The 13,021-nt window shown below is 38.2% G+C and overlaps 1 protein-coding gene across 1 annotated transcript; it reads left to right on the top strand.

Annotated features, from left to right (window-relative positions):
• The first annotated feature begins 3,953 nt into the window (after positions 1–3,953).
• On the top strand, positions 3,954–12,150 carry LOC139148316 (uncharacterized). The gene is made up of 5 exons (XM_070719690.1): positions 3,954–4,569; positions 5,236–5,449; positions 6,472–6,610; positions 8,466–8,608; positions 10,680–12,150. Exons 2-5 carry the CDS (start codon positions 5,250–5,252, stop codon positions 11,485–11,487), a joined length of 1,290 nt encoding a protein of 429 aa, XP_070575791.1. The 5' UTR covers positions 3,954–4,569; positions 5,236–5,249; the 3' UTR covers positions 11,488–12,150.
• Positions 12,151–13,021: the final 871 nt, after the last annotated feature.

The following is a 13,021-nucleotide window of genomic DNA, read 5'->3' as shown; positions in this document are numbered from 1 at the left end:
GCTTGCTTTGGCGAATTAGGCAATCAAACTGGTCAGATAATAGATGCAGCATGCTGATAAAACGTTTACGCAAGATTGTTAAGGGCAGTGCAAGACGAAAACACCAACGTTTGGTAGAATAAACCTTTATTAGCAATACAATAAAACACCTACCCACCCCTGGGGACGGACACATAGGCTATCCCCTATGATCTGTCTCATGATTGCACGATGCATGAAACTTAAGTAACGGATATTAGGCAAAAAAAATTGTGCTGTTACGATAACATGGTTTTCAAAAATAAGGTAGGTAGGTCGGCAGGGATTTTTTTCCAAAATATTTTTGTTTTTAAATATGCATTTTTCAGGGGTTCACGGCGGTAAAACACTGGCCTCAACATTTCCAGAAAAACGTATCATACGTATAAAATGGAAAATACACAAAAGACATGCTCGTTCAAGCAAAAATGGGGAAAGAACACACATGATTTCTTTTTTTTTTACTTCCGTGTTTATGTAGCTCTAAAAAGTTTAGGATCGGCAGGTATAAAAATAGGAAGGTCGGGTTATCGGAACAGCACATTTTTTTTGGTTCGGCCTTACTACTTTGTACTTGAAGTACATGTAATTTGTATTATTTATAACGCTCGAGCACTGCAACACTTAAGATCGCAAACGAACTGCAGTGGTGTATTTCTGTTAAACTCATGTAAGGCTACGAACATTGAGACAATACACTCGGCACATTATGTCGGTGAGTTCACTGCACGCAGTCACGGTGAACAAATGGCGTTTGATCGCACACGTACACGATCGATTCTGAACTTCGAGAATTGATAATTAAATGATACACAACAGCGATAATGTGCGGTATGCAGTGGTCGTCATCGTCACACCCAACGAGCGTACTGTGTACCCTCGAAAAACTCACCACTTTTATTTACACAATTCCCCCTTACAGCTTTGTCAAAAGGCAACGGACTTAGGGACCGTTCAGTTTTTACGGCCGGGGGGGGGGGGGGGGGCGCGGCAAAATCCAGGGGGGGGGTCATCGTAATTTTGGAATCCGCAAAGGGAGGTCATCGCTTTTTCACTGGTAGGAAAGGGGGGGGGGGTCACCACATTTTCAAAAACATAATACAAATAATAAAGTTCACTTTATGCTATGGCCATGATCGACCCTCTTTACCGGCGGGCCGCCTTCAGCGGCCCAATACAATAAATATACATTATGTATTACCCATGACCCTCTTAACGGGCAGACGCCTTTGGCGGCCCACTCCAATTAGGTTTACTTCATGCCATGGCCATGATCGACCCTCTTTACCGGCGGGCCAACTTCGGCGGCCCACTACAATAAATATACATTATGTATTACCCATGACCCTCTTAACGGGCAGACGCCTTTGGCGGCCACTCCAATTAGGTTTACTTCATGCAATGGCCATGATCCGACTCTCTTTACCGGCGGGCTGCCTGCGGCGGCCCACTACAATAAATTGACTTTATGTAATACCCATGACCCTCTTAACGGGCAGACGCCTTTGGCGGCCACTCCAATTAGGTTTACTTCATGCAATGGCCATGATCCGACTCTCTTTACCGGCGGCTGCCTGCGGCGGCCCACTACAATAAATTGACTTTATGTAATACCCCACGGCAATCTTACTGTAAAATTCCCAATTGAAGCCGCGGCTTGTATTACAAACATTTTTGAGGGACCCTGGGATCAGGCACTGAATAATGGTAATGGCCGCGCGCCTTCAGCGGCCCTGTCCAGTAAAGTCTACTTTATGCAATAGCCATGATCGACCCGCTTTACCGGCGGGCCACCTTTGGTGGCCCACTAGAATAAAGTTGACTTTACGTAATGGCCCATGACCCTCTTAACCGGAGGGCTGCCTTTGGCGAACCACTCCAATAAAGTTTACTTTATACAATGTCCATGGACATGAGTTGTCTATGGAAATGAAGTTAAAAATTGCCTTACAGTCGTCCTAATTAACAGACGTTTCAATGGATGTGGCTGAGAAGCTTGTGCACTGGCATCTCTGCTACACGAATAAAGTGCGCCGCGTACCGGAGTTCAAATCCAAACCATGCGGGTAAATTTTACATATGGGTTTTGGATATTTTTCGGGGGGGGGGGGGTCATCAATTTTTTTCGTCTGACAAAGGGGGGGGGGTCATCTTTTTTTCACAAAAAATGCAGGGGAGGTCTATATTTTTTTGAACACCGGCGACAAGATTTTGCCGCCCCCCCCCGGCCCTAAAAACTGAACGCTCCCTTACAAGATCTGTAAAACTGCATCACAAGATTTAGAGAATATAGCCTACACATTTAAAAAAAAATACTTGTGTGGACATCGTGGAGTTTTGACCGAGACTGAAGACAAAAGAGGTCTTTGAAGTTTGTACTTATTCCTTATTCCTTATTCAAAATGTGAAGTTTGTTACATATTCCTTATTAGGGCTAGCCCTGCGTACGATGCTGTGTGTTCCGCTACAGCTAATAGCCCCGCTCACCACAGCCCTGCAAAGACCCGTACGTAGAGTTGGTGACTTCAAATCCATTTTTGGACTTGACGTAAAAAGCCAAATTACTGCCGAAATTCAGCGTTCTTGGGCCCAAGTCGTATCCCTGCCTACCTCAGCTACTCGATCGCTTCCAAAAATGCCAGTCTTTTATTCTTTTTCGTAAATAACCGTCGATGTCGGCAACTCTCTCGCTAGCCCTGCGTACGTACGCAGTGTACGCTGTGTGTCAGGAACGCACACAGGGAATGCACAGCGTACACTGCGTACGTACGCAGGGCTAGCGATAGTCTGGCAGAGACCCTGCAATTCGCGTTCTTCCCTGTTGGAACACGCGCGCGCCCTTCAGAGACGCGACGCGAATCCCAGGGTCTGGACGTTCTTGCAAGCGACCGGTCGGATTCTGCCTGATCCGGGTACTTTATAGAACTCCACACATCCGTTAATCAAAATAAAAATGACAAGTACCATAGCCAAATAAAATGAAAAATGAAAAATAAAAACATACTGCGTATATAGGTCTACCAGCTACTAGTATATATTCTCTCCGCCCAGTTAGATAGGTGTTTCTTTTGACGTCACTGCCCTTATGAATATTCATATACTTGCAAGAACCGACAGTCGCTGTGTCTGGCAGCGCGTGCTCACAGCTAGCACAGCGTAGCCTTCGAATGCAGGCCCATTGGGCGCGCACAAAACAAGACACAGCGACTGTGGAGAGTCTAGGCTAGCGAGAGAGTTGCCGACATCAACGGTTATTTACGAAAAAAGAATAAAAGACTGGCATTTTTGGAAGCGATCGAGTAGCTGAGGTAGGCAGGGATACGACTTGGGCCCAAGAACGCTGAATTTCGGCAGTAATTTTGCTTTTTACGTCAAGTCCAAAAATGGATTTGAAGTCACCAACTCTACGTACGGGTCTTTGCAGGGCTGTGGTTAGTCTGGCAAGGACCCTGCGATTCGCGTTCTTCCTTGTTGGAACACGCCCGCGCCCTTCAGAGACGCGACGCGAATCCCAGGGTCTGGACGTTCTTGCAAGCGACCGGTCGGATTTCTGCCTGATCCGGGTACTTATAGAACTCCACAAATCCGTTAATCAAAACAAAAATGACAAGTACCATAGCCAAATAAAATTAAAATGAAAACTAAAAACATACAGCGTATATAGGTCTACCAGCTGCTAGTATATATTCTCTCCGCCCAGTTAGATAGGTGTTTCTTTGACGTCACTATCATATGACTATTCATATCCTTGCAAGAACGGACAGTCGCTGTGTCTGGCAGCGCGTGCTCACAGCTGCACAGCGTAGCCTGCGAATGCAGGCCGTCAGCATCGATGGCGCCACAAAACAAGGCACAGCGACTGTGGAGAGTCTAGGCTGTGGTGAGCGGGGCTATTACTGTAGCTGTAGCGGAACACACAGCATCGTACGCAGGGCTATATTAGGGCCTACTTATTCCCTATTCGAAATCTGAAGTGTGTGACTTATTCGAAATCTGAAGTGTTTTACTTATTCCCTATTCGAAATCTGAAGTTTGTGACTTATTCCTTATTCGAAATCTGAAGTTTTTTACTTATTTTTACTTATTCCCTATTCGAAATCTGAAGTAAGTAATCTGAGTGAGTATTTAGGTTGCAGTGGCAGGCATATCGACTACGGGATCAATAGATCGATCCGAAAATCGATCTACTTAGCAGACTACCCAGCTAAGGAGCGCCTGTGCACAACTCGGAAGATAACGAGTCCCTGTGCCTAAAGCCATGTTCTATCACTTTTTGTTCTATATCACGTTAGTCAGGTTCAGCCAATCACAGTACCTGGATAATACGTGAGGTGTAATAAAATCATAATCATGATCGAGCAAATCGAACGCCCCCCAAATCGACCTGGGTCACATAAGGTCATACACGTACGCCACGAGCCGAGACAGACTACACAAGATCGTATAGTTACGTCACTAGTCACGAGCGTAACAAGTTATCGGAGCAAGATACGAAAGTTAAATCACCGTCACTTCTGCTTCGAGGTAGAGATCGAAGTGTACGTCATTCTGGTAAGTACAATCACACTTCACAGAACCACGGTTTACTCCAAGAGTAAGAATTGTGACCGAACTGATTCTGACATTGAAAATGCATGAGCTTATGGTCATCTGCAGATCTGCTACACAGCTGATCCGGAGACCTGTCACCGGGATCCCTGAGTCCTCATTGTTGGAGATAGCTTGCCATAGAATCTAGACTTATAGCGGGCCTTTTGCTTTTCCTCCAATCCCCCGAAAAGCAAAACGCCCAACACAGACGTTCACGGTTCACAGACGCGTAGATTCGAGATCGCCTGAAAGATAAGAACAGTTGCAATTGAATAATAATAATAATAATAATAATAATAATAATACTTTATTGTCCAATCTAAGTGGAAAATTATCTTTGGCACCAGGCGTTAAAAAGCAAAACACTTCAACTACATAAAGAACAGTTACACAAAACGACAAACTACACATAAGCCAATCCTAAAATCCTCTGTTAAAAATGGAAGCTCTGCTTCCTGACGATAGTTTTGACATGTTCTTATTTAAAATGGCAACAGCAGACGGGATGAACGATTTCTTAAAAACATTTTTCTTTGCTCTAGGCACCAATAGTAGCTAGAATTGAATAGCTGTTTGTTTTTGGGAACTCAAGTAGTCCCAGCAGTTGAATAATGCCTATTGTTTCAGGAAAATCAACCAAAATGACGCTACGTGTAGCTGTAATAGGTGCTGGTGCTGCTGGTCTGTGTGCAGCAAGACATCTAGCTAGTGATCCCTGTATATTTGAACCTCATGTCTTTGAAAAGATACAGGAAATTGGAGGGACGTGGGTATACACAGAAGAAACTGGTACAGATAAATATGGTGAGAGCATTCACTCATGTATGTACTGGGACCTAAAGTAAGTATGATTCTCGCAACTTTGTAGTGGTATAATGAGATTTTGCACACTCAAAATAACATTAGAACTCTAGAGATTGAAGACAATTTCAAAGTGATAAAGATAAATTTGACTGTTAATATTTCTAATGATTTGATAGGCTATCAATTGAATTTTTTTGAACTTTTTCTAGGCCAGACTCAGCCTATACACTATACACAGCTGAAGAAGTTACTTTCAGAAAGCAATAGTACCAAAACAATCACAAGCTCATCACTTTAACCATTAACTGCGTTTTTATTTGTACACATCCATTTTGGTTTGGTTGCTAACATGAAACTCAGTGAAAATTCAATCCATCTCACACTGAAAAAATTCATTATTTGTTTTTTTGAAGAATGAATTAGCATAAAGCAATCACTTTCTAGAATACAGAGTGAATCTGGAAGTTAGAGTTCAGAGTTTATATATCAAATTTTTTGACGTATTTTAAAAATCAAATTACAAAAATTACGAATTGAGTATTCATGTTCCTTCAAATAGTTTTCCATTTTACAGGCATACTAGGACTGGGGGGGGGAGGGGTCATGTGTTCTCTTTTGCTACAATTGTTACTTTTTTTGCCTATACATTGTAGCACTTCCTATCAATGAAAGATCAAATAGCTGGGGAGAAGTTGTTACCTAGACATCAAAAAATCAAATTTTTAAAAGTTTACTTTTAAATCAAATACTATCACCAACTGATTTGGAGTTTGTCATTGACAGTGATTTATTGAACGTTAGGAGATCCATAAACCTTTTGCAAAGTTATGATATTCTTCTTGCATTTAGGACTAGATGGACATGTTTTACAACTATCCACTCTTTTACAGCTACTTGTCAGACACCAGAAAGTCTATATGGTTTTAAAAACTTTTGATGTTTATATTTTGATGAAGAAATTATTTTTAGTGAAGTATGAAGTCAACTATTCTGCTGTCTGTCATGAAGACTGACATATTGCAATCACGATTCTCTTTGTATCCATAATTTTTATTCCAGGACTAACTTACCAAAGGAAGTCATGGCATTCCCGGATTTCCAATTTGACAAATCTCTTCCATCATATGTGAAACACCAGGATGTTCTGAAATATCTCAATGATTATTGTGAGAAATATGATCTGAAAAAGTTCATCAGAGTAAGTAGCTCCAAAAATCACCAAATCAAATTTTATGGTTAACAAGTTATAATCTCATTTACATAGTTAATCAATAAATGTACATCAAATAGGCCTTGAATTTCATCAGTCCGAGGTATGTTGGTTATCTTTATGTCAAATTATGCTGAAAGTTTGATAAGCGTGACATACTGATTATTTGCTCATTTGCATGTTTTATAAATTCCTCTAATCATGTCAAATATCAACACTAAATGCCCTGACTTTTACTAAACATCTGTTTATTTGTCATACATCATATATAGGTTTGATTTGCATAACATGCTGATTATTAGCTCATTTGCATATTCACTGAATTTCTGTAATTGGCTAAGTATCAATACTGAAGGCATGTATTTTGACTAAATCTCTGCAAGTAATTGAACATATTCAGGTCCACCTATTTTGTTAGTTCAATGAGCACAGCATTCTTTATATTAGCTCATTTACATATTTAATGAAATTCTGTAATTAGGCCATATATCAATACTGAAGACATTGATTTAACCAAAGCTATGCTCTTCCTTGATGATACTAAGTCTGCCAATACTGTGTTTGATTGGTACGACATTCTGATTATTAGCTCATTGGCATATTCAATGAATTTCTGTAATTAGGCCGTACGTATATCAAAGCTAAATACACTAAAATTTTTGACCTCTGAAGTACATTGCATAAACTTATATTTACAAGCTGACAGTATAGTTTATATTATATGCTTATTATTAGTTCATTTACATATTAATGATTTTCTGTAATTTGGCCAAATATCAGTTCTTAATGCAAATAATTTATTTGACTTTTAAGCTATATTTCTTATATTCAGTTTTGCTTATGTTAAAAGTTTGATAATTATAACATCCTGCTTTATAGCCTATATGCACATTTAAAAAAATTATATAATTAGGATATATATTGACTTTGATTGAACTTCTAAGGTCTTCATTGGTTATACTTAGATTAAGTCATGCTGGAAATTTGATCAGTGAGACATATCATACTTAGTTCATTTGCATATTTATAAATAAATTTCCATAATTAGGCCATATATCAAAGCTGAATTCACTGAATTTGAACAGGTACAAACCATGATTCATGGGTGACCCATGATTGCTTTTTTATTCTAATTAAACCATGTTTCAGATGCATAACTCTGAATTGGCACACAATGTCCACTATAGTCTTACTTTGATGTAAAGAGACCTAGCATGAGAACCAAACACATATTATTATCTTTAGCCTTATCAGTTGACACGCCCTTTGACTTGCTGTGTAATCACCAAATGTTTACATGCATCTGCCAACAACATTGATTTATAAACTGACCCAGTACCTATTCAAGAATAAATTTGATCCAAATCAGAAAGGAACAACTTGAAACTCAGTGAAAGTACTGTAATAGATTTTTAGAAACAGTCATCATATCTCATTCCATGATTAAATTTTTAAAAATCCATGATTTAGTTATCTGTATGAAAATTATGTTTTCCATCAATTCTCCCTGATAGATTTTTGGTAATTGACGGAGATTAGAAGCCTAATAGAGGGAAGGATACATGTATACCCGTGATGAACGCCGTAGAAAAATATGTTCATGAATGTGACATTAAAAAAGAAAAATTACAGTCTGTTGTAATATTGTAACTTCTTAACATCAATTGAGTGCTAGTTGTCAGGGAGTCACATGTCTATAGATTAAATTTTCAGCAAGCTCTAGATAAAATTTTATATTATTACTTCCATAACCTGTTCATACAAAAGTTGAAATATTGGAATGACATTTCTTTTAAGAAAATCCAACAGTGATATACAATGTAAACAAAATTGCTATTTTCAGTTTAATACTTCTGTGGACTATGTGAAACCTGTGCATCAAGATGGCCAAGAGAAAGTATTATGGGATGTTGGATTCCGAGATGTCCGTAAGCAGAGTAAGGAACTAACTATAGAACGGTATGATGCTGTGTTAGTCTGTAATGGGTGAGTATTTGTGCACTGCTTTAAAATATGGAACAGTTTAATTATTAACACACAGGTGACAGACAGAAGGCCATAAAACCTGTAATAAATAACAATAAAGCTTTATCAAATATGATATTGTTAACACTTATTTGAATAATAATTATACACTGTTTTAAATTATTTTCATACTTAGATTTGCATATCTGTCATGGGATTATGATGTAGATTATGGGTTGTAATATTGTTCTGATATTCTGCATGATTTATACCTATTACATTGACAAAACTGTTATATGTATGGTGTGTCCTAGCATAATTTGAAAGAAATGTGCATGATCCAAAATCATCTTAGGTAGTATGCATCTCAAAAGTGAAAGACTAAACTTTTCCTTAAACTTTACTAAATAAGATTTTTAGCCATATACTCTTACCAAATCAAGAATTAAAATCAGGGTAACCTTTAAAATTTTGGTACTAGAGAGACAACTCCCTTAACATTTACTGATCTATGACATTCAAAAAAGTTGTATTAACTCTACGGGGAGAAAATGCAATTTACAATTTAAAAAAGTAAGACATGAAAATATTTACTGCTCTAAGAGTTTTGAAATGAGCCCTCCACAAGTGGAAGATCAGAAACAATGGTAAAAGTTTTGGAATCAGAATATATGTCTCAAAGGCCCAATCTGCCTTTAGGACAGGAAGAAAAAATAAATTGTTCATCGGAATCGCCGCTTCTTCTTTGGCATATTTGGATTTTTTTTTTTGATCGCGGCAAATTCTTACTTCCGCATTACAAATATTTTTAGTACTACCGCTGGTGGCGCCCTACACTTTGTTGGGTTTTCGCGGGCACGGGATTTTGAATGTGTTTTGACTTTAATAGTTGACCGCCAACACGTTGTTGTGACGTCTGAATTTGGCGAATCACGGCGCAAAATGGGTCGATTTGGCCAGAAATTTCCTCGTTTTGTAAAGGTTAGTACATGTCACATCATGAGTATTAATTTGATCGCCAACATTCGACGTGATGGCCAACAGTTAGTTCCAAAGACGCTATTCAGTGTTTGTCCTGATATTACGTTCGGCGATTTGTTCAACAAGATCGTGACAGCAGATGGACGGTGCATCCGATTGAATGAAAATTGCATCGAAAGTATAAAAATTTACGGCAATGACAAAACACATGGTTGCGTCGATGTTATAGTATCATTTGAAGCTTGCTGTTTCTATAGTGGAGTACAAGACAGCCTTCTGAATGATGACTATATAACTTCACTCCGATCACAGTACAGTGTTGTTAGACCATTGTGTAAAATGTGTAGTGTAGCATGGAGGTAGCATGAGTGTAGAGACAGTGGTAAAGAGGCCAATACATGGGGTCAAAGTAAAATGTAAAAACTCAGATGCTAGGTCTCACCAGGACAATATTAAAGGAGAATACTGAATTGTTGGATTTCAGTGATTTGCTGTACATTTCAGTTTTATTCTGAGAGAATGTTGAAATACTCAGAATATGTTGGGCAAACACTATGTTATTGTCGGGAAATATAGTATTGAATTCAGTTACCAGTATCGGTGTTTCTAGTCTGAGATGCTTCTGGTAAAAAGGGAAACAATTATCTTGCCTTGTCTGCATCTGTGCAAAATTGCCAGAGAACCGCGTTACCTTCGGCCTAAAAAAAAAAAAAAAAAAAAAAAAAAAAAAAAAAAAAAATTTCGCTCGCCGCTCCTGGAACTTGGTCCAAAAATCCGATGAACAAGATTTTTTTTCTCTGGCCTTATGTGAATACATTATTTGCTAAAATCGAATGAAGTTCAGGATTTTAAGCATGTGGTGTGATCAGGCACATGTAAGCCCATCGGTGCAGTAGTCCAAAGCTAAGTTAGCAGTGTGTATGTTCACAGCCCATGAAACCAAGCAGAAGTTCAATACAAAAAACAATTTTTCATGTTTGAATGGCTCATTACATTTATTAGAAGCATAATGTGTCATTCATTTTGCAAATCTTGAATGGATGAAAACTGAATAAAGTTTGTGTTTGCTAATCATGAGCAACAAACCTACAAGTGTGGCTTATTTTTACAGACACTATGCCATTCCCAAGATTCCAGATCTACCAGGCATAGATGACTTCCAAGGACAGATCATGCACAGCCATAATTACAGACACCCTCAAGTCTTCAAGGATAAGTCAGTTGTTCTGCTAGGTGCTGGCTCATCAGGCAGAGATATAGCTGTTAATATTTGTGAATTTGCCAAGAAAGTTATGCTGAGTCACAACAAAGAACAGATTATATGTCAGTTGCCTAGCAATATGACACAGAAACCAGTTATAGACCATCTTACAGAGAAAGAAGTAGTGTTCACCGATGGGACCTCAGAACCAACTGATGTACTCCTACTTTGCACTGGGTATAATTACAATTTCCCATTTTTGACTCCAGAGTGCAATGTCAAGGTAGTAGATCAACACATCACGCCTCTTTATAAACATCTGATTCACACACAGTATCCAACACTTGCTTTCATTGGAATTATTTCAGCTGTCTGCCCATTCCCTCAGTTTGACTGTCAAGTTAAATTTACAATGGCAGTTCTGAATGGATCCCTAAAACTTCCAAGTCAGGAAGAAATGGAAGAAGATGCCAGGAAAGACTACGAGTGGAGACGGAATGCCCTTGGATTTCCCAATCGTTATGCCCATCGTATGGGCACTTTGCAGTGGGAATACAATAGTGAATTAAGCGAAATTGCAAAGATTCCAGCAATACCAAAAGCAGTATCAGGGCTATTCCGTGTTCTATATAAAGAACGGTTGAAAAATTTAATGCATCACAAGGAGATCAACTATGTCCTTACTGGCAAAGACTCATGGGAAATAGTCAAACCATAGGTGCAACACCTATCCTTCTCTGAATTTATATAGACACTTTCACATTATTATGATTATGATGATAATCAATGAAAACTGAATATCTCAGCCAGAACTGTTAGATTATCAGTCATATCTTATATACTCATGATGTGTTTATTCACTTTTTGATGATTCCACTACAGGATGTCCAGATACCAAAGTAATTGAATCTTAAGAAGTCAAGTTTTTGTCTTCACAACAATATGCCATAAGTACTGTAAGTTTTATTGAATTCTTGATACAAGCAGAATCACTTTTGTTACCTCATTTTGTGAATTTTTTTGTAATTTCATTTGTTTTTAATTATTTTCAGCAATTTAGTGTATATGTCACTTTGTGATAAAATGAACAGATGATCAAAGATGTTCTCAAGCGTTTACAACAACAAATTATTTACAGCGAAAAATATGATTTTTCAAGTGTAATTATAATTGTTCTTTTCTTCAAATGTCTGTTTTAAAGGGTTAAAGGGTTGCCATTTTAAAGAATGAAGAAATTCAAACCATATATAGCAAAAGTGCAATTGTAATGAAGCATTAAAGAAAATATTCATCAAAGTCAGAGTAAACAAATCTAATATTGTAGTAATGTTGAGACATGTGACTGAGATCGCAATAAAACAATCAGAACTTGGTGATTTAATGAGACACAGTAAAGCGCCCTCTATACACCCCATCAAACTGTATAACCTTGTGTTTTCCTTGTTCTCACTACCTGGTATAGCCAAGATAAGTACCATATCTTAAAAGATACATTCTTTTCTGTGTGCAAGACATTTTTTTTCAACCAGGTTGCATTGTAATGTTTATTTAGTCACATTCACTTCTTCTATCCTTGCATATATTTTCAAGGTTCCCAGACACTTCGCACCAAAATCGCTTCGCACTATACCATATCTCATCCCGTACCATTTCTCACCACAACCATTTCACACCAAGACAATCTTGCACAAAAACCTCTTCGCGCCAGGAGTCATGGTGTCCCAAAACCATTTCGCCCAAAAACAAAAACACTTGGTTTCGCCCCAAAATATGGCCAACCAGTAAAGCTAAAAAATAACCAACAACTGCTATGGAAGTTTTCATCACCTCTCTATCATCCCAGGAATAAAATCTTGAGAGTGTATATACAGTCCACGCAAGGACCTGCAGCCTGCACTTTGAGTTGTACTACACAAGTTTATAGAATTTATTAGTTTGCATTTCTCTTTTTTCTAATCCTATCATTTATTGTAAGATTAGTAAACGTTTTGATTAGATAACATTTTAATGTCATCCAATTGTGCTAATGTTAGTATAATTATAATTAAACAAGATCTAGAACCATTTTGTTGCATTTCATTACTTTTATCTAAAGAAGTCAATGAATTTTGTGAAAAAACAAATGAGTAGGCCTAGTATCAGGGCAGAAGCTGCAACTGTTGATAATTTTTTCAATATTTCTATGCAGTATATCAAAAAAAGATATAGCTCTGACTATGAAGTAGCTGAAGAAGAGTTTGGGTCATGTGACA

The sequence above is a fragment of the Ptychodera flava genome, chromosome 13 (assembly GCF_041260155.1).
Source record: "Ptychodera flava strain L36383 chromosome 13, AS_Pfla_20210202, whole genome shotgun sequence".
NCBI lineage: Eukaryota > Metazoa > Hemichordata > Enteropneusta > Ptychoderidae > Ptychodera > Ptychodera flava.
The sequence above is the reverse complement of the archived record's forward strand: the minus strand, read 5'-3'. Positions and strand labels throughout refer to the sequence as shown.